General features: G+C 33.6%; 2 protein-coding genes across 4 annotated transcripts; one reads left to right on the top strand and one right to left on the bottom strand.

The window, feature by feature from the left end:
- The first annotated feature begins 3,999 nt into the window (after nt 1-3,999).
- On the top strand, nt 4,000-16,156 carry LOC101244587 (uncharacterized). 3 transcript variants are annotated; one of them, XM_004240014.5, is made up of 9 exons: nt 4,000-4,266; nt 6,351-6,498; nt 6,709-6,870; nt 7,081-7,242; nt 7,467-8,621; nt 9,847-9,884; nt 9,976-10,141; nt 15,313-15,400; nt 15,868-16,156. In XM_004240014.5, the coding sequence occupies exons 2-8, from the start codon at nt 6,355-6,357 to the stop codon at nt 15,334-15,336; spliced, it is 1,851 nt and encodes a 616-aa protein (XP_004240062.1). In that variant the 5' UTR covers nt 4,000-4,266; nt 6,351-6,354; the 3' UTR covers nt 15,337-15,400; nt 15,868-16,156. The 3 variants fall into 3 exon arrangements, with proteins under 3 accessions (XP_004240062.1, XP_010321499.1, XP_069154253.1); XM_010323197.4 differs by having other exon boundaries at nt 4,015-4,266; nt 15,313-15,442; nt 15,868-16,056; XM_069298152.1 differs by having other exon boundaries at nt 4,091-4,266; nt 6,592-6,870.
- A 743-nt stretch (nt 16,157-16,899) lies between these two features.
- LOC101244290 (calmodulin-like protein 3) lies at nt 16,900-17,835 on the bottom strand. The gene has a single exon (XM_010323196.4). It carries the CDS (start codon nt 17,833-17,835, stop codon nt 17,383-17,385), a length of 453 nt encoding a protein of 150 aa, XP_010321498.1. The 3' UTR covers nt 16,900-17,382.
- Nucleotides 17,836-20,333: the final 2,498 nt, after the last annotated feature.

The raw sequence follows: 20,333 nt of genomic DNA on the forward strand, positions 1-20,333 counted from the left end.
ATCAGAGGTTTGATCTTTATCCATTTTTTGGTATTCAATGGCTTAGATTTATGTTAGTTACCATAATCAATGCCTTCATTAAATAAAATTCTTAATCCATTTTTAGTTGTTTTTCTCTCCCCAATTTTTTCTACAAATTACTCATATGGAAAAAGAAACTAACCTCAACAATTCAAAATCATAATAAAAAAACAAAATATAAATCCTAATTGTATTCCATGGAGAAAATAATTTTTACATATTTTTAGGAGCACATCTTTTTACTTTAATGTTTAATTGCTACAATTAACTTTATTAATTTGATATAAATGATATGATAAGTAATATTTCTCCATTGTTAATTAATTTTCATTAACAATTAACAACCCGAAGTGTTTGAGTTATTACTTATTGCACGACATTCCCAAGCTAATTATCACTCTTTTTCAATAATCTACATTATTATGCACTACTTTTGAAAATTAGTGAAAATCGAATTAAAAAATTAACCTTCCAATATTAATTTTCCTTGAAAATGGTTAAAAAAAAACAAAAAAACCTCATACGTAGGTTTGCATTTTTGTTTTGTTTTCGACATTAAAAAATGGGGAACTTTCACGTATAGCCATTTAAAAATAACCTAATTATTCTCCATAACTATAGTTTGATAATTTCAATTCGTAGCTACATGTTATATGGAGGATAGAGGTGAGCGAGTCTGAGAGAGAGAGAGATGAGAGAAGTGCGAGAGGGGAAAAAAGTGAGAGAAAGGTGAATTGTATGTATATATATATATATATATATATCGGTTAGATAATTGTATATTGTATTTGTATATTGACAAGCGAGAGTTGGAGAGGGAGGAGAGAGGCGAGCGAGAGAGAGAGCAGAGTGGGAAGAGGTGAATTGGTATATGTATATAATTGTATATTATGCATTGCTTTTGTATATATGGCAAACAAGATTGGGAGGGAAGAAAGAGGCGAGCGAGACTAGAGAGGGAGAAGAGAGCCGAGCGAGAGAGGGCAGAGCGGGAAGAGGTGAATTATATATGTATATAATTGTATGTTATACACATGCATTTGGATATATGTATATATGTTAAATAATTGTATATTATACATATGTATTTGTATATTTTGGCGAATTATACATATACAAACGTGACTAATTATACAAACTCGAAGTCAGCCCACGTAATTAATGTATAATGTTAGTCGCGAATGGTAATTATAACAAATCATAGCTATGATGAGCAATTAAATAGTATAAATTTACTTTATTGCGTAATTTTTTCAAAAACAAATTGATCTCCAAAATTCGATTTTGTTTTAAAAAATTTATTAGTTTACCATCTTTTTTATTTAAGGTAGGTAATTGTACCATTCATTAGAATTAATTAGGATTATCAAGTCGGTATCTTAATTAACTTTTATTTAGTTTCCTAATGAATTCCAATTTTAATGTTACCTAATCTAATTATCTTTTTCATAATCTTATTAGAATTGTCGTATTAAATAAAAAAGTTTTTCCTCTTCTTTTTTTTTTCCTTATGTCTAAAGGACTCGGGTTTCCAAATTAATAAAATATCAAAATCTTTTTCAACCTAATATTAGGGTTACCTTATATAAAGGTCCTAATAGATGACAAATCATACTATAGAAAATTATTAGCTAGGGAGAAAAGTTCTATTATTCTATTCGATTTATTCGTGGCAAAGTATCAACAAAAAAATTCAAAGAAAACAACGTAACGTGTTGAAGGTCAAAAAAGATGAAGTTATTGCTGAACAATCAATATCTTTTTGTACGTCAATTCTATGAAGATCAAGAAAAAAATAAGCATAAAATAAATTGTGAAGAACGGTAAAAAATTCAATCCATCAACTAGTTGGCTTGACTACAAAAGGGAGAGCAAGAAAAAGAATTCAAAGGATCTTGATGAAATGGGTGACAGTTGGTACTCTGTACCACTTTCAGAATACGACATTCCAAATTCCTTTCCCGATAATTTTGATGAATTATTATGGGATAAAGTTGTCTTTAATTTTATGAATGACATTCCAAACTTGTATAAATAAATATTCGATTTTGGATTATCATTACTACAATTAATAAATTACTTTATATTATAATTTTCTTATTAGATATTTGTGTACCTCATCGATCAATTACGCCGGTCTCATACTGTGCTTGATATTATAAGTTGACACCAACCGCAGCAGATTTTGCTTCTTCCAACCGTATACTAATTGTTGAAAATTCATTAGAATATATAATTAAATATAAGCTTAAGCTTTGATTTGAAATGTGGTTGCATGGAAATAAACTTATCACAATCAGTGGCAGAGCAAAAAGTTTCACGAAGGATGTTCAAATATTATAATTAGAGTTGTGCTTTTTAAATTAAATTATGAAGAAAAAAAGGGTTTCAAATGTTGATAGCCACAAACCACTAGGCTCCAGTATAGTGTTACATTAAGGATGTCCAAAATATGTTATTTAACCCTTTAACTTATCATTTTACTAATATATACGTACAATATAATTTCCAATGAAGGGTGTCGAATATGTTGTAGCTCTACCCTTGATCACAATGTGTTTGATTGTTTAATTTGTCTAGGAAATGCAGTTGAAGGCAGAATTATTTAATCACTAGGCCACTAAAATTATTGCTTGGGATTCCATATTTTTAGGGCCCTATTTAAAAAAAAAATACTTATATATATTATTAAAAAAATGATATGTATTACTTTTTTAAAAAACATGAAAAAAGTATATAAAAAGGAAAAAGGAAAAATAAACTCCCAATTATTATAAATGGTATGTTGATATCGTCCGTCATACTTCTGAGACATTAATGTCCCTACAAATTAAATTAGAGCATATATACCACCTACAATTTATTAAAACTTTGATTCATCTATACGTTTTCCGCATGATAAAAGGCTCATCTTTGAATGAATAAAAAATTTAAAAAAACTTTCGATTTATCAAACTTTTAACTCAACAAATCATATAATTAAGGTACACGTAAACTTATCTTGGAATAATCTTTGGTTGTCTATGTAGATCTTGTGTTTTATTTGATTTCTAATTACTTAAAAGGTAAATATTACTCTCTCAATCCACTTTTAATTGTCATGTTATGTTTTTTAAAAAGTTAATTTGACTAATTTTTAAAGTGAAAATTAGATTACATTAATTTGATATATTAAACAACAAAGTTAGATATTAAAAAACTATACGAAAAGTACTATAAATTGCAATTTTTTTTACATATCAATAAAATGAAAAAATACATCATAAAATATTAATCTAAATTTTTTATAGTTTAACTCTAAAAAATAAAACCATAATTAAAAATGTTAGTGAATTCTTATGTCATATTTTATTTTGTATAATTATCTCCATTTTATTACTCTTCTAAGTTCTATCTTTTGGTTCATATTAATATCTTTTCATATTTATAATTAGAAGTGAAGATGGAAACCAACAACTAATTATGCCTTTGATTTTTAAAAATAACAAATATTACAAATAATTTATTTTAAATCAAAATGACAAGTACTTAAAAATAAAAAAGACTTAAGAGTAGTAGACGTAAAAGAGTTACTAAATATAGGAAGTGACATCATTTATAAAGATATAAGAGTACAATACGTAAAGAAACTTGCAAACTGATTCTTGACTGACATTTAATGTCCTCTAATTTTAAATATGGACAAATATACGTTTAAATTTGTATAAAATTTAACAAATTAACACATTTTTTTTATTGGATATCCTAAATAAAATTTTGTGTTTGATGAATCGTTTTACGTGTATTATATCACGTAGAATGCATATGTCTATTTGTTTAATTTTATATAATTTTTTAAGTGCTTATTTGTTTATATATAAATTTGAAGAACATAAATATCAACTAAAATCAAATTAATTTGTAAAATAAATTAAAACTAAAAATAAGACAAATAAATTAAAATAAGAAATATACGGAGAGAGTATATTTTTTCAAATTAATGATGGTTTGAAAATATTGCAAGTGCCATTTTCAAACTTGACAGGGTTTTACTTTTTACATCCTAATCCGGAGGTCCCGGGTCTAGTCTATTCTACATATTTATCACCCTAAATTACTCCTCAACTACCCACAGTTCTTCTTTCTTCGCCATAGCTCAACCTTCACCTCTTCATCTGCTTCAAAACTCCATTTTCTAGAACCTTCTCGGCTCTCAAAATCGGAGTTCACTGCTAGCTTCATCTCCATTGTTGATACTAGAACAAGGTGACAAATCTAATCCTTTTGTATTTTCTCGTTTTGCTAATTCCGGAGAGAAGTTCTTTTCGTTTTTGTAAACTCATTGTACGGTCGTATATATATGAAGATGTAAGCTCAAAATGTTTAGTCTATGGAAGAACTTTGAGTTATCCTTGTGTAGATTTAAGTTTTGGCGCTTTCAGGGATTTGAATTTTGATCTGGGATAGTTAATTTATGAGTGTTGTTAGAGTGAGTAAATTTCTTAAATTATGGACTTGGACAATTCTGCCCCGGAAAGTTACCTTTTGGGTTGAGTTAAGTCCAGATACCATATTTTTACATTTATCATTTCAGAGAGTTACTTTCTTTGTTTAAAACAATAAAAATCGAGAAGGATGATGAATTTATAAGATAAAGTAACTATAGTTGAGTGCTATATGAGAAAGTAACAGTTTAATTTACTTGCCTTATTATCGGGTGTTGATTTTGCTAAATTAGAACTAGAGCATGTAGGCTTCAACTACCAAAACTGATTATTTAACCTATGCAATAAAGCCTGATGGTTAGCAAAGGTAAAAATTTTTAAAACTTTCCTTAACTGTAGTTGCAACGTTTCATGTAAATGAAAAAAGAGTTGTATAATTAATCCACTTTGGATACTTAACATTTTCTGAGAAGTAACATCTATATGTGGTCGGGTGAAAGTTTTGTCGCCTTCGGTGATTTGAATTTTGAATAGGAAAACATTTGTCTTTTTCTCTTTGTGAGTAGTTGACGTATGCGTTGATTTCTTAGATGGTCACTCAACTAATAATTATTATTTGTGTAAGTAACGAGCACAAAGCTTGTGTGCGTTTTGACGCTTCTTTTTCTTTAGGGATTTTAAAAATGTTGAGCATTCACTTAATTTGGTGTCTCTAGTACAAAATGGGTGAATAAAGTGTCAAAATTCATGTCTAGTTTAAAAGGCTGTTGGACTTGGTTTTTGATTTTGAGTGTGTGTGTGCGTATATATATATATATATATAAGAAACTGGCAATTGTTTTGAGTGTAACTTGTGTTCTCAGCTATTCGATGGGATTGAAGATTGATATAAAATTAGAAACTTCTATTTCCCCAGTGGAGCGTAATATTTTCTAAACTGTAACAAAAGCTGTTTTGATCTCTGAGGCGATTTGTTAGCTACTCTTAGATGTGTTTGCTTGTCCCTGTTTAAAAGAACCCATGAACTGTGTTGGCTATTCCTATATTTTCCTTTAATGGAATTAGTCACATTGGCACATTTACTGTGAGTTTTAGAGATTCAACTGGAGTTATATGATTCATTTTTCACCCTGGTAAGTCTCTTAAATGAGCGATTGATAACAGGATACGCTTAAAGATCTGAGGAAGTTTCACTTAGAAGTATATTTCGATTTCTGCCAAGGATGTGATGTTTGTACATTTGCATGAGAAAAAGGAGATCTGAGAGAAACTTTGTTCATTGGACCTTTCTCTTTCTAGATTCTTATGCAGATCTTATACCAAAATCATCCCCGTAACATGTTGTTATTGTACCGAAAGAGTTAAATCCCCATAGTACTTGTTAAAGTTTCCAGCTGCCCTTTGCTTTGGGAACTCTGTGCAGTTTAGCATCTGAGCTTTATATGCTGAACTGGTACATTATCACCATTAAAGTTAGAATTTACTAATAGAATGAACTTTGTCTACTTTATGCTGTGATACATTCAAATACCAGATATAATCAAATAACACTCGTACTCATACTCCTAGGAGGATGCTTAAAATGCTATAGCTTAAAAGGTGTTACACTTTAAGCATGTTCAAATCAAGTAAAAAACTGTTTTTTTTTTGTTTGGTTTAAATACATTGATATTTCGTCTGGATCTCCCTTTTCTCTTGAATTTTTTTTTTGTGAGATAATCACTTGTCCAGTTAAGGGAAAAGGATACAGAGACTCGCAGAGTTTGAGAATTCATTTCACAACCTATGGCAGAAAGAGCTTCTAGTTTTTTAGATTATGTTTACTTTATTTTTCTGTATTTTTCATTTAAAGAAACATAAAGGCAACTATGGACAACTGCATGATGCTCATATATTTTCATTCAGAGAAATGAAAACGAAGGACAATGGAAATGTTATTTGCAGCCTACTGGGTCTACCCAAGAAAAAACTTCAGGACTTGTGCAGGAAACACGGGTTATCTCCTTATAAGACAAAGCCCAATCTTGCGAGTTCTTTGGTCCCTTACATCAAGGTAAATATCGTAAACAATCTTATTTTTGTAGTGAATAAAAGTGAATATTTTGGGTGAGATCAAATATCTGATAAATGAAAATGAATTCATCAGGAAAGTGTATTCTTGATGTGATCATCTTGAAAATGCCTTATTCAAGTTTCTTCATTGTCTGTAACCTGCTTAGCCAACTTGGATTGACCACTCAAATACAAGTTCATCTTGCTGCAGGGAGCAGATGAGCTTTTAGTTAAAGAGATGAAGACAAAGGACAATGGAAATTCCATAAACAGGCTACCTAAGAAAGAGCTTCAAGATTTGTGCAGGAAACACGGTTTATCTCCTTATAAGACAAAGCCTAATCTTGTAAATTCTTTGATCACTTACGTCAAGGTATATGTTAAAGAGAACATTATTTTTTGGTGAATAAAAGTGAATATTTGGGTGAGAATGAATATCTCATTCATGAAACTGAATTCATTGTGAATTGTATTGTTGATACAATCATCTAGAAAATGTCTGATATAAGTTTCTTGGTGGTGACGCACAGACTTCTTAGATGGCTTGGATTGATCACTGATGTATCAGTTTGTCTTGATGCAGGGAGCGGAGAGTTTTTCCTTCAAAGAGATGAAGACAAAGGACAATGGAAATTCCATTTACAGCCTACACAAGAAAAAACTTCAAGAACTGTGCAAGAAGTATGGTTTGTCTCCTCATAAGACAAAACCCGATCTCGTGAATTCCCTGGTCAATTACTTCAAGGTAAATGTTGGCTTTATGTTGATGATAGACAATCTTACTTTTGTGATGAGTGAATGTGGCAATTAGCTGAACATATGATACATGATGATGAGTTCATTATGAATTTGTATAATTGTATTGTGGCAGGATCATCTCCAAATTACTTGATAAGGTTTGTATGTTATTACATCAAGTGCTTAGATGCCCTGCGTTGATCTCTGAAGTACAAGTTTTTCTTGATGCAGATAGCAGATACAGAGACTTCTAAAGGCAAAGGGTACAACATTCTAAATTCTTGTGGTGTGAAGAGCGCAACCGGAGAGATATTGTTTTCAAGATTCATCCCTCATAGTGATGAGAAAGGTTTCAATCAAGGACTTCACAGTTCACAAACAAGTTTTTCCAAGAATGCATTTGCTTCTGATGTTACTTCGATGCATGCACCTTCTTTTGAGTTTTCTGTCTCATCAGAAGATGGAATCAACCTTTATATTGACTTGAATTCATGCCCAACAGACACTTTTAAAAGATTGGAAAAGAAGGTGTGTGTATGTCACAATCTGCAGAATCACAAATTTCAAAGTTTCTGTCAGGAGATTCAATACCTAGGAAATAACAGACAGATGACAAGTTCATTCCTCTGGAGAACAGATTCAGACAATAGATTTAACAGCAGCCATGCACAAACTTTTTCTTCTGCAGGTTTATGTAGTACTGTTGATGTTGTATGTCACACAGAAAATACAAACGCGTCTTTGGGTTTTTCAGCAACGACAAAATCATGTGATGGTTCTGTAAAAACTTTAACACATTCAGAAGGAAAAAAGGGAAGTCCATCTTCATTTAGAACCATTTGTGGTGTACAGAACATGAATATCACTGATGTAAATACTTGTATGGGAGAGGAAGAGATAACATGTGTGGGTCTGAATACCTTTCAAGCTTCAAAGAAATCAATGGCTATTAATAGAACTGTCAATGTTGAGGCTTATAACCCAGAAAACACTACAGAGGTCTTAGATGCTAGGCTATGTAAATCTTTGCATGCATCGTTGGAGAAAGTAGCGATTAGTTCCCCTGCAGATGTGCCAGAGCTAAAACATAATAAAAGTGAAAATCAGAATATGAGGCTAGATGTAAGTTGTCTCAATTCTGAAAGGCAGAGAAATTGTGTACCAGAGAAGCTTATAGTGCTATCTCATATCTCTTCAGAAACTGATTTTACTGAGATAGAGGCTACAAATATTGGCAGTCATCATCAACATTCATCATATTCTTCTTCTGGAAAAGATTGCCTTAGACATTTGAGTGATGCAGCAGAGAGCCTCAAAAGTCTGCCCTATTCTAGTGAGGATACCTGTGGCATTTACCTGGATGACACTCCATCTGCTGCTGGCGGGGTAATATATTCTAAGCATAATCTGGTTCTTTTTGCTATTGTAGCTTATCTAGGTTATTGCTTTGCAAATGTGATTCTATTTAGCTGTCTTTCCTTGTCTATATTTTTAGGTAGTGGGATGACCAACCAGTCTGAAGTATAGTTTCGGCTCTATGAATGATGAAACTTTAACTTTTGAAGATTATGTAAATGATATTCTCATGTTTTATATAGTTTCCTCATTACACGTATGTGTATTGTCAGCATGTTAGAAATCTGAGTGTACCAGCTTTATTCAAGGCTAGTTCTTCTTTATGTTTTTGTGGAGATGTTTCTTAGCTTGTGACATGACATTCATTAGTAGGGTAGTATCCACTTTGATAAGCATATTACTGGTCTGGTAATTATATGATATTAAATATTGGAATAGTTTGTGCATTCTAAGCATCTCTCCTTACTCTATTTGGATACTCCTCCTTTTCCTCCTCCCTCCCCCCTTCCCCAACCCACTCTAGTACAAGTGTCTGTGGGCTCGCATGGGCTACCACTAGTCAAACCATTGCGAAGACTTCTGCTCAGATTAATGAAATACTCAAATCAAGGATCACTGATGACCACCATACTGGTAGATCTATGAGTTCTGGCTGTTTTACCTTCAAGACTGCGCAAGCTTTGAGGCACGCGATCACGAGGATGAACAGCCCAAACATTGATCGTATATCAGTTGTGCAGAACCAGCGGTGGTGGTACTGGTGAGGGACACCATTTGGGTGGTGGAGTGTCTAGAGGTGAGAGACACAAAGGTGAAACGGTGGTGGCCACAGAGGTGGCTGTGACACCGGAGGTGGATATGGTGGCAGCATTTGTGGTTTTTTACAGTGACAGTATATCACACTGCTGTTGCAGCAGTGGTGCTTTGGATGGAAAGGAATAAGATGATTGGGATTTGGGAGTGAATTTGGGTTTATTGGTTTTGATCAAATTTGTATTAGTTCTACTTTGATGTTTGTGTGACTGTTACTTTCGAGCGTTATTGGCTCGATTAAGTGGAAGTTGCATATTTTACAGCTCTTCCATTACTCAGTTTGCTTACGTTTTATATTTATCCTCTTTTTCGTTGCATCTAATAAGAGATGATCACTAAGCACGTAGAAATTTGTTTTCGCGATTGTCTCAGTATAAATATATTTTGCTTCTTTCATGAAAATCTGAAACAAGTTAACATCATGACGTCTTTCATTTTACAGGCAAGGGCCAGCCATGCCGACAGAACAGATACTTCTAAGTAATCTATCTTCCTTAATTAAGATGCTTTGAATTATAGAATCTGATGACACAAGGATGAAAATTTGTTTTCTGGACTTGTACTCTTGCAGAGAGCTTTTGAAGAAGCAGAAGGAGCAATTATCCCATGGAGGGAAAAAGAGAGAGAGGCATGACGGTGAATCCGATAATGTTCATCATTGTAATGATGGGAGAATTTTGAGAAGTGCAACGCGTCTACAAAATCTTCCCAGAAGATCTATTCGGCTTGTCTCTAAGGTTTGCATTTAGTGTTGCTGCTTCAGTGTTTGATCATTAAATTGACTGAACGAATTAGAAAATGGATTAAACCTGGTTCTCGAATTTCAATAAAGAATGGACACCTTATATATACTCTCTCTCCATTTCAATGTGTTTGTCTAGTTTTGATTTTGCATGGAGTTTAAGTCTCTAAGAAAGTACAAGGACTTTTGAATCTTGTGGTCTTAAATTTAAGATATGTAAAATGTACCAAAATGTTCTTTAATCTTGTGGTCTTAAAAAATGCATGTGGAAAGTTATAACTAAAAAGTTGCCAGAAAGGGAAAGTGGCATTCTTTTTGAAACGGAATAAAAAGGGAATTAGGACAAACATATTGAAACGGAGGGAGTCTTATCTAACATTCTTGACTGGATGTTGGACTACTAAAGGGTTGGGATATTAGGCAACCTGGTACTTTACCATTACTATCTGCTGTCACCATTTTTATTATATGGGTTGTAAAAAATGATATCCTCTCACACTGATAAAAAAGGAGATCCACTCACAACTTAGCCATTTCAATATGCCGCACTTAACCATAAAGCAGACTGGAGGAGCAATGAGATAGAGGGTGAATTACATTTACCTTTCTCCTTTTGGTTTGAGGATCAACTTTTATACAGTAGCTAAGTGGGAAAATCCTGTGTCCAACTAGTATAAAAAGAGAGTATTCAACTCAGGAGCTAGATTATTCCCTCAATATTTTACTGTAATTATGAATGTATACAATTTGGTAGGTGTATTACAAACTCCAATCAAATCCTCAAATCAAATTCCCTGATGAAATCAATATCATGTAAATATTTCTTTTGACTACAAAAAAAGGATAAATAGTAATTAAATATTGAACTGTCTTAACAGACAGAATGCTGCAAATGGAAGGATCAGTTCCTATTGTGAAATGATATCCTTGTCTAATCCCATGTATATAACGTCCCTCCAGAGACCTCCACATAGGTCATAGTAATGTGATCGACCATACCTCCTTGGATCTCATATTTGTCTTCGATAATTCTTCTTCACTGGATCATATTGTCCTTGAAAATAATTATATGTGATCAGATGAAATCTTCTAAGAGCACTATGAATTGTCATTACCGTGGTTAGGGTCCATTCTTCCAGCCAAAGTGAGATAAAGGTCTTTGCAACGCCAGGGATATTCGGTCATTTAATTTTCTATGTCAAAACTCTACATCCGTTCCCAAATTAGTCTCTGATTCCTGATCCTCATTGTCATGCCCCTTTTTAACTCCATGAAAGGTTTAATTTTTTTTTTGCTTTTTGAAGTGACGCTTGTAAAAGAGATTATTTATAATGGGGGTTACCTCTTAGAATTGAGTTTGGTGTTTCAAATCACCTTTTATTTTAATTTTTAATAAAAAAGGACGGTATGATCCTTAGTTATTGGTCCACCGTTCGTGAAAACAAGAAGATTGGGTAAGGAATTCTGTCGACCCGGGGAAGGTATTAGGCACTCTCTAGTCCTGTGGTTCTAGCATGATCGGTTTATTGACTTATATTTGGTGTAAATTAGTTCATGTTGGATAAAATTGTGTTTATTTGGTTATGCCTATGATTCGATTGATATTGTTTGAACTTTGAACTTTGATTAGTCTTAACTAAGATGTAACCATGACCTTAGCTTCGACATAAACCGGTCAAGGCACATTATCATGACCAAGTCCTGTGTATCACGCCCTAATCTCGAGCCTACTCGCCTTATTAAACCACGATGCTTCTTTTATGTAAGTGTTGGGGTCAAGTCGCGTAACCATGACCTTTCTGTTCCATCGACATGTTCATATCCAATACGTGTAACTGTGACCGTGGTCACTACAATATATTATTCGTGTCGTCGTCTGGCCTATCACTTGATGTATATCATTTATTAGTCTCTCGCAAATCCAAGCTTCTATCTTTGTCCATTTTTGTTCTTTTCATTTAATTTTTGCAACTAGTCTTGAATTAATTCGCGACTTATATCGCTTTCTCATAATTGTTCTTTCCACTCTTTTTCTTTTACTTTGCTAGCCAAACATAAGAAGTTTTAGCCCAACCCCCCAACACCAACAACATCCTCTTAGTGACAATAAGAACCTAGAAAAATTTGAAACCCATTGAGTTAATGAGCAACATCTGGGTCTCCCCAGAATAGTGAAAAGACAACTCTTTTCATGTGAATTCGGTGTTTTCCAAAGAACATGTTGTAAGAGGTGTCTATGTCCAACAATTGGAAGTTAATTTCCAACTCAATGGATCTGATTGTCAGATGGGCTCATTTCACCAATGAGTGAGTGAGAGACAATGTTTTCGGTAAATCCTAAGTTCAAGAAAACCATTTTCAAATTTTTTTTGGGGGGACATACAAAAATAAAAACTATGATGATAATACTATAGAAAGTACCGGCAACAAAAATAGTAAAGATAATCAAAGTAAAAGAAACAATAATAGTAGTATCTCTGGAGAGTAAGATAAAAATATACTAACATAATGATACTGAAAACTTTACCTTGCTCAATTTTTTTAATATATAATGATACTGATGAATAGAAGAGGGAATAACAAGTTAAGAAGTAGGGGTGTCAAGGATCGGACCTAATTTGAATTGGGTTCTATCTCAACCAATTCATGCCTAAACCCATTTTATGAGAATTCGAAATTAAGCCCAATTAATCTCCAATTTCAACCCACTTTAAGACTCTTTATTTGCATTGATGTAATGTATGTTCTTATATTGAATGTATGATTCACTATCTATTTTATATCTATTAGGATTTATCTATCCATTTGTAACTTTTTTTTAAAAAATTTCTTGAGTTCAATTTCAAATTGGGGTATAAAAGTTAAATAAAAAATAGGCATAATACACATATTGTACCCTAAACTTGGGTTCAAATTTTAACTTTGACCTCCAACTTTTATAATGCACAAACAGGCACTTTAACTATTCAACTTTTAAATAAATAAACAAATGAGTCCTACATGGCACAATACACGTAGGACACCACGTAGGACAAAAAATGACATGTAGGATAACATGTAGGACATGTGTCTATTTGTACAACTTTATATAAGTTTAAGTGTCTACTTGTTCACAACCAAAGTTGAAGGGCATAAATGTGATTCGAAGCCAAGTTAAAGGGCAAATTTATGTATTATGCCAAATAATATGTTACAATTATTGAGATTAAGCGGGTCAAATTGGGGAGGCCATGACCCAACCCAATTTTTAGCCCATTTGAACCCAAAATAAACTTGGGTGAGTCAAGACCCAACTCGATTTCTATATCAACCCATTTAAATATCTTCAATTTCAACTCAACCCGCCTATAGTTAGAAGCATGCTCTCACACAGGAAACACATAAATTACCTCGATTACCTACTAATGCTCTACCCTTATCCTTGACCTCTATGCTATCCTATCTAGGGTCACTCTCGGTAAGCTGAAGCCTGAAGATGTTCCATCTCATGTATAATCACTTCTCCCAATTTCTTCCTATGTCTTCCTCTACTCTCTTCTTAGATTTATCACTGCCAAACTTCCGCACCTCTTCATCGGTTATTCGTTTTCGTTACATGCCCAAACCATCTCAGTCTCCCTTCGTGCATTAGTGCATCTTGTCCACTAGTGAGGCCGTTCCGATCTTCTCCCATATATCTTATCCTTCTAGTTCGCCACACATCCTTTTTAGAATCCACATTTCCGCTACGTTCATCTTCTTAACATGTGAATACTTTTTTTTTAAGAAAGGTAACATTAATTCTGTATACCCTACAAAAGTATTACAACTTAAAGTATGTGGTTCAATTTATCTTTACAAAAAGTCTAAAACATCAAAACATCTTATGTTTGAGCTAATAATATTTGCTCACACCAAAAATAAAATAGGCCTATGCAAATCATCTTAAGATTCTGTAAGCTGCTTTGTACATACACAAAACACCTCTTATAACTCTTAGGCGAAACTGACCACCAACTACAAGCCGGGACAATCTTCCATCTCTCCTCCTCCTTACTTACCATGTTTGAAAATGTGTTATCTTGACTACCCAATACTCTGCCCCATCCAATGTTGCTATGACTATTCTATAGAAGTCTCGGTGGCAAAAGTTTGAGGCCAAACTAATTAAATCTAATACGAAGAGCGAGATGGGTTTACAAGTTTATCTGAAATCCCATAAAAAAAGTAAAAAGAAAAAGGGCGAAAAGAACAACTATGAGGGAGTGGGATGAGTCGTGAATTAATTCAAGACTTGTTGCAAAAATCAAAAGAAAAGAGTGAATAGAAATCTCGGATTTGGGAGAGACAAACAAATGATATATTTCAAGTGATAGGCCAGCCTAAGGCACAAATAATATGTCGTCCCGATTGAGGTTGCAGTTTCACGTCTTGGATAATTACCTGTAAATAGAGCGGCAAGATCGTACAACAAGATTGTAGTTGCACGTCTTTGACCCAAGCATTTCAATAAAAGAATCTAGTGTAATCAAGACGAACATTAAACTATCAGTATAACATATAAATTTGTTAATTTAGTGGACTAGTTATGCAAGGATCAACACATGGATCTTTTTTCCAATGAATAATATATAAATTTTTATGCATCATTAATAATACATGAATATATATGTTGTAAATTTATAGTATGGTTGGAATGGACTGGTCGTCTAATCATATGGACTTGGGAAATCCTTTACCTCATGAGCTAGCTTTTGGGGTTGAGTTAGGGTCAGGTGCCATATCTTAAATGGTATCAAAGCCAAGTCCATCCCTGTTTGGGCTGCCCGTCCACGTGCTAGTTGGGCCTAAGCGTGAAGTGGGGTGGGGTGTTAAGTGGGTAAATGTTCCACATTGGTTGGAAAATGGACTGGTGATCTCTTTATATGGACTTGACAAATCCTCCCCCGAGAGCTAGCTTTTGGGGTTGAGTTAGGCCAAGGTGTCATATCTTACTGTACGTATATTTATGCTCGATTAATAGTATGTGGATTGCCATGCAAAATTGTGATGCCAAATTCAAGAATTAAATTTACTCAGTAGTATGCTTTTAAAAGTTCTCTTTAAAACTTTTATACAAATTTTAAAATACTTGCTTATCCATGTATATATATAGAAAAATATTTTTTAATTTGATTTTTTGTGCAGCGACTGGCGGAATGTAATTCCTAAGTGTTAAAGAGATCTGCCTATGTAAAGATTAAGCTCAGTACTGGTTTACAACATACATGTTCTTGTAAGTACAAATCCTGAAATTCATCTTCGAGTAGTTCACTAGGTGAATACATTATGTTTTTTGAATCCTTCATCTTAATGTTGTTTGTTTCCATTTGTTAAGTTTATCGTTTATTGAGCAAACATGTTAATTCTGCTATAACTTTCTCAAAAGCTTTTCTTGAACGTGAGTGCCTAAGAATGGACACATGTCATACACTTCAATTTGAGTAAATTTCAGCTGCAGCAGTTTTAAGAATGTAGATTCAAGAGTTAGTCTAATAAACTCAAGAAGTTCACTGAAGGTTTTTAGTTTTATGCTGTCTGCTTTGTAAATTTCGTGAAATCAATTAATGTGACACTCAAAATCTATTTTGATTGACCGTTTTGTTTTAGCACGCATCATGCTTAGTTCGAACTCTTAAAATCATGTATGTGGAGTCCTTAAGGCTTAATCTCACTTTCCTAACTGGTTTTAACTTGCTGCAGGAGGTTCCTTTATTCTGTATTCAACAACATACTCACTGTAATCCCACAAGTGGGGACTGGGGAAGGTAGGATGTACGCAAACCTTATCTCTATTCTGTATGCAAGAAGAAAAATTTATTTTGAGGTCAGGTCAAGTTGTTTAACGTTATCTATTTTTCATTCTGCTAAATGACATTTTTATTTTGCCCATCTTTTCTTTGTTATGCCTTTTTTTAAAACTTTGCACACTTTGTTGTTTGTTCTAAACCAGTTTGTGTCACTCAATCGGAACTCTGCGGCTTCAAATTAAGAGAGGAATGGACACCTCCAGTTTCCCCGAATGTAGTTATAGTTTATAGAAATAATTTATCGATCTTTATCCTTTGTCACAGCTTTTCTCCAATTGTCCACCCTATGCTAGTTACACTAAATGCTCTTCTTCCTCAAATCATGAGGCGAGGATTACAAGGTTGGTCTTATCCCCCCTGCCCGCGACGTGGGGAATGAGGGAGCTTGTCTTTCTTACTGCTTTTTGTGATTGGATATTAGTTTTCTTTAAAAGTAATATAGAAAGAGTTAATGGTTATTTAATCAACCAAAGAAGAATTGTGAAAGGTCAGTAACAGTAATGGTGAAAAATTCAAGGTGATGGAGTAAGGAGAAGAAAGAGGGTCCATTGAAGATTTGAAGTTTACTGGAGGATATAATACTGAAGGATCCATTCAATCTAAGAGTTTCTGGTTGTCATTCTGTACCCCAAATCATAATAGTAGAAAGTGAAGCATGCTTCTAAGAAACTAGAAATATTTCAAACACACAAAGAATTATCACAATGAGAGAATGGAATAGAAGCAAGATAGAGCTTCTAATGTGTTCTTGGGATTTTAATAGATAGATATCAAAACAAAGTAGAAATGAGAAGAAAGTAGTTGGATTTCCTTCATTAACTTGCAAATAAGAAGTAGAAATTTTTAAATCTCTCTTCACATCACTTGTTAAACAGAATAGAGGATAAGAGATACATTATAAACCTTTAGATCTCTAGAGGACATGTAGTATCAATCAGAACTTTTATTAAACATTACTGTAGGATAAAAGACTGGAGGTAATTTTATCCCGCACAAAATGTGTACACAGAAATTTATAACATGAAAATGAGGGACTAGTACTTTTCTATCCAGATTCTTTAGGGGAGGAGCCAAAGAACATGAAATAAAGAATTAGAAAATATGACAAACTATTTACAAGTCGTAAACCTACGAAAAGAGCAGGAGAACTCCTTTTTATCTGTGTTGTTTTTTTCTATTCAAATAAACATAACAGTGCAGAAAATGAGTGTTTTTTTCTCTCTATTTTTCGTTTTCTGATTTTGGATCTAGTATTCCAAGTTCACTTGATTGACTAATTAACATTAGCATCAAGTTGGCTTATTAAGGTGGTAAAGGCTCCATCCCATAAACTTCTCTAAGAACTGTCCTCAGACCTTTGTTCAAAGGGTACGAGATTCCAACCTCCAAGGTCTTGTTGATTTCCTTGTTAACTCAATGCTGCAAATCCACCACTTTTCATCATCTGCTTAAACTCTATAAAATTCACCATTCCATCTCCATCAGCATCCACTTTCTTAATCATCCGCTTGCAGTCATCAACGGTCCGCCCTTGCTTGAGACCAAGTGATGCCAAGACAGATTTTAATTCATCCACCGTAATGTATCCGTCCCCATTTTGGTCGAACACATTAAAGGCCTCTCTGATGTCTTCCTCCTCATCTCGCTCTTCCATTATGGTCTCATATAGAGCACCAAATTCATCAATATCGATGTAGCCATCACCATTCACGTCAATCTTGTTGATCATCTGCGCCAGATCCGAATCAGACATGAAGATCCCCATGTTCTCTAACGAGTCATTCAGCTCCTTTTTCGTTATCCTTCCATCACCGTTCCTGTCGAACATATGAAAGACACGCTTGAGCTCATCTGTCTCCATTATTCTGTGGTTAAACAACGATATAGTTATTGATTTTCACGCCACTGATTGTAACTTTTGGGAGAAGATTAAATGGCCTGAACTTTTTGGACACAAAGGAGAGAAGAATTGTGTCAAAGAGGTGTCTTAGACAGAAAATTCTCAACAAAATGGTTGGTAGTGGCATTCTGTTGTGTGTGCAACACTTATTATTGTGTGGTGATTTTGGCTTCTTGGTTGAGAAAATTTTGGAGAGGAGCTTGTTAATTTTTTATTTATTTATTAGTATTATCATAATATTCATTTTTTTCCCTTGACCCACCTTTTGACATATGTCGCCTCCCGGTTTGATTTGAGCAGTCAATCAGAATTGAGATAAATATGTTTTTGACTTGTTCTGTATTTTACCAGTAAAAAGTATTTGTTCCTTTGTATTACATTTGAATGAAGGAAACTTGCATTCAGAAAATAGATTGACTTAGAGAAATAAATTTGAAGAATTCTTGATTTTTCTCAAGTATGTCCATGTCTTCCTCTACCAACCCAAGCCATACTTCTATTCCCTTCCCATCACTAGTGTCCATTAAAACAACCAAATTGGGAGCTACGCTTCCCACAGATGCCATTTTGGCCTACCCCATCTAAAATCAATATCATAGAAAGGAAACTTGCATAAACTAGTGGAGCCAAGTATTCACTCTTCTTTGTTCATTGTTCTTACTCTATCATCCATATTCTTTACATCATAGCTATGTTTAGTCACATTCTTTATTGAATCTTAAATTTTTTTCACTAGTAACTTATAGTCTAATGGCCCCTCAGAAACTTCCCAATTTGCCTCAACCATATGAATGATAATTCCCATGGTTTGTTGAGGTAATGGAGGTTGAGTTCTTCTCCTTAAGTCTATTGGAATTCAAATTACATAATTCTTGATACTATTATTATTGTTCCTTTTCTGCATAGCTGCAATAACTGCTTCCCATACAAAGGCTAGCACAACCTCTACTCGAGAAGTTGAATGTTCTGCATTCATATTCAGAGCCAAAATATTGGACTCATTGAATACGAATCTTCTCGCTGCCATTTTTGGTTGAAGTTGATCTTTTTCCCCAAATTGGAACATTGAAAAACTATGTGTTTTATCGAAAAATATTATCGAAAAGAGTTCGTTTTGTTTTTTTTCTTTTTTTTAAAGATATTTTCGACTTTTAGGAGTCGCCACTTAATTTTTTAAGGAAAATTAAGAAAACTTATTTTTCAAACAACTTAAACAGGAAAATTGTTTTGAAAAACATTTTAAGGGTTCGGGATTCCTATTAGCGTCTTAGGAAGGTGTTGAAAGCACCTAAGACGCTCCGCTAACTACAGTTTTTCGGCGATTATTTTATAGATTTTTGCGAATTTTAAAGTTAGATTTCTTAAATCTATTCGAACTTGCAAATTTAAAATATTATTGTTTTACGATTCGATTTTAGTTTTAAGTTTGATAAAATAAGAGGCGTTCGATGGGGTTTGGAGTTTTTCTAACCCTAACTAACAACATTTAAGCAAAACACATAAACAAATAGTAAAGTGGGAGAGAGAGAGAGATTTTTGGGTCTGAATTCGGGTTCTGTTCGCCTTGACCGAATTTTGGACCCACCTGCTTTTGAGTTTTTGATCCATTTCCTGTCCTAGTCTAAGCATACAAAGAAATATGAGAAAGTAAAAACTACAAGGGGGCTTATGCCCTTACAAATAAAAATACAAAAATAAAAATGAAGAAACTCTTTAATCCATTTCTTCAAGCTCTTCAATCTTCATAGCCTTTGACTTTTTACGTTTGCCTCGACTCGATAAAGGAATTAAGCCTTTAGCTCTTCCAAATGCATAGAAGAAAACGAAGTCCTAAAATGGACTCGGGAGGCAATTTCACATGTTATTAAACAAAATGGAGTTAAGAAAGGAACGTGAAATCTTAACACAAAATAAAAATAAAAATAATAAAAAAAACAAAGCATCATTAACATAACATAAAATGACAATACACTAATTGACATCAACCACAATGTTAGGTGTTGTAATATAATTTAAACAGAACACTATCACTCCCACATGTGACTAAATCACTCACCAAATCAGTGTAACAAAATGACAACATAAAAGGATGACAACATCACAACATGCAAATCTTTTAGTTTCTTGACAAACACAAAACCCCTGATGATAGTAAAATGCAAATCATGATTTTTAGGGACTTAAGAAGATGGAAGACAGATTATGAGATACTAAAATGAAATGGAGGGTTTGCACATGCACAAACCCACAAAATAACATTAATAAGGTAATACATGAATGACATGAATGAGCAGGGGGTCTCGACATTTACAATTTCATTAACCCAAGTAAACTCTGAGACATATTGGCATTACAGAGGGTCAACATAAATCCAGAGCTAAGGAATATAACTAAATTTCCAGTAAGGTTATGAACACAAGATAAGCATGCTATCGGAAATCTAAAATGGCCAATCAACT

The sequence above is a fragment of the Solanum lycopersicum genome, chromosome 5 (assembly GCF_036512215.1).
Source record: "Solanum lycopersicum chromosome 5, SLM_r2.1".
Taxonomy (NCBI): Eukaryota; Viridiplantae; Streptophyta; class Magnoliopsida; order Solanales; family Solanaceae; genus Solanum; species Solanum lycopersicum.

What these genes read in the sequence shown, in the direction of transcription:
- LOC101244587 (XM_004240014.5), top strand. Translation starts at nt 6,355, where the DNA reads ATGAAAACGAAGGACAATGGAAATGTTATTTGCAGCCTACTGGGTCTA. An exon ending in CTCCATCTGCTGCTGGCGGG is followed by an intron (nt 8,622 to 9,846) that starts GTAATATATTCT and finishes TTCATTTTACAG; the next exon opens with GCAAGGGCCAGCCATGCCGA. An exon ending in GACAGAACAGATACTTCTAA is followed by an intron (nt 9,885 to 9,975) that starts GTAATCTATCTT and finishes GTACTCTTGCAG; the next exon opens with AGAGCTTTTGAAGAAGCAGA.
- LOC101244290 (XM_010323196.4), bottom strand. Translation starts at nt 17,835, where the DNA reads ATGGAGACAGATGAGCTCAAGCGTGTCTTTCATATGTTCGACAGGAAC.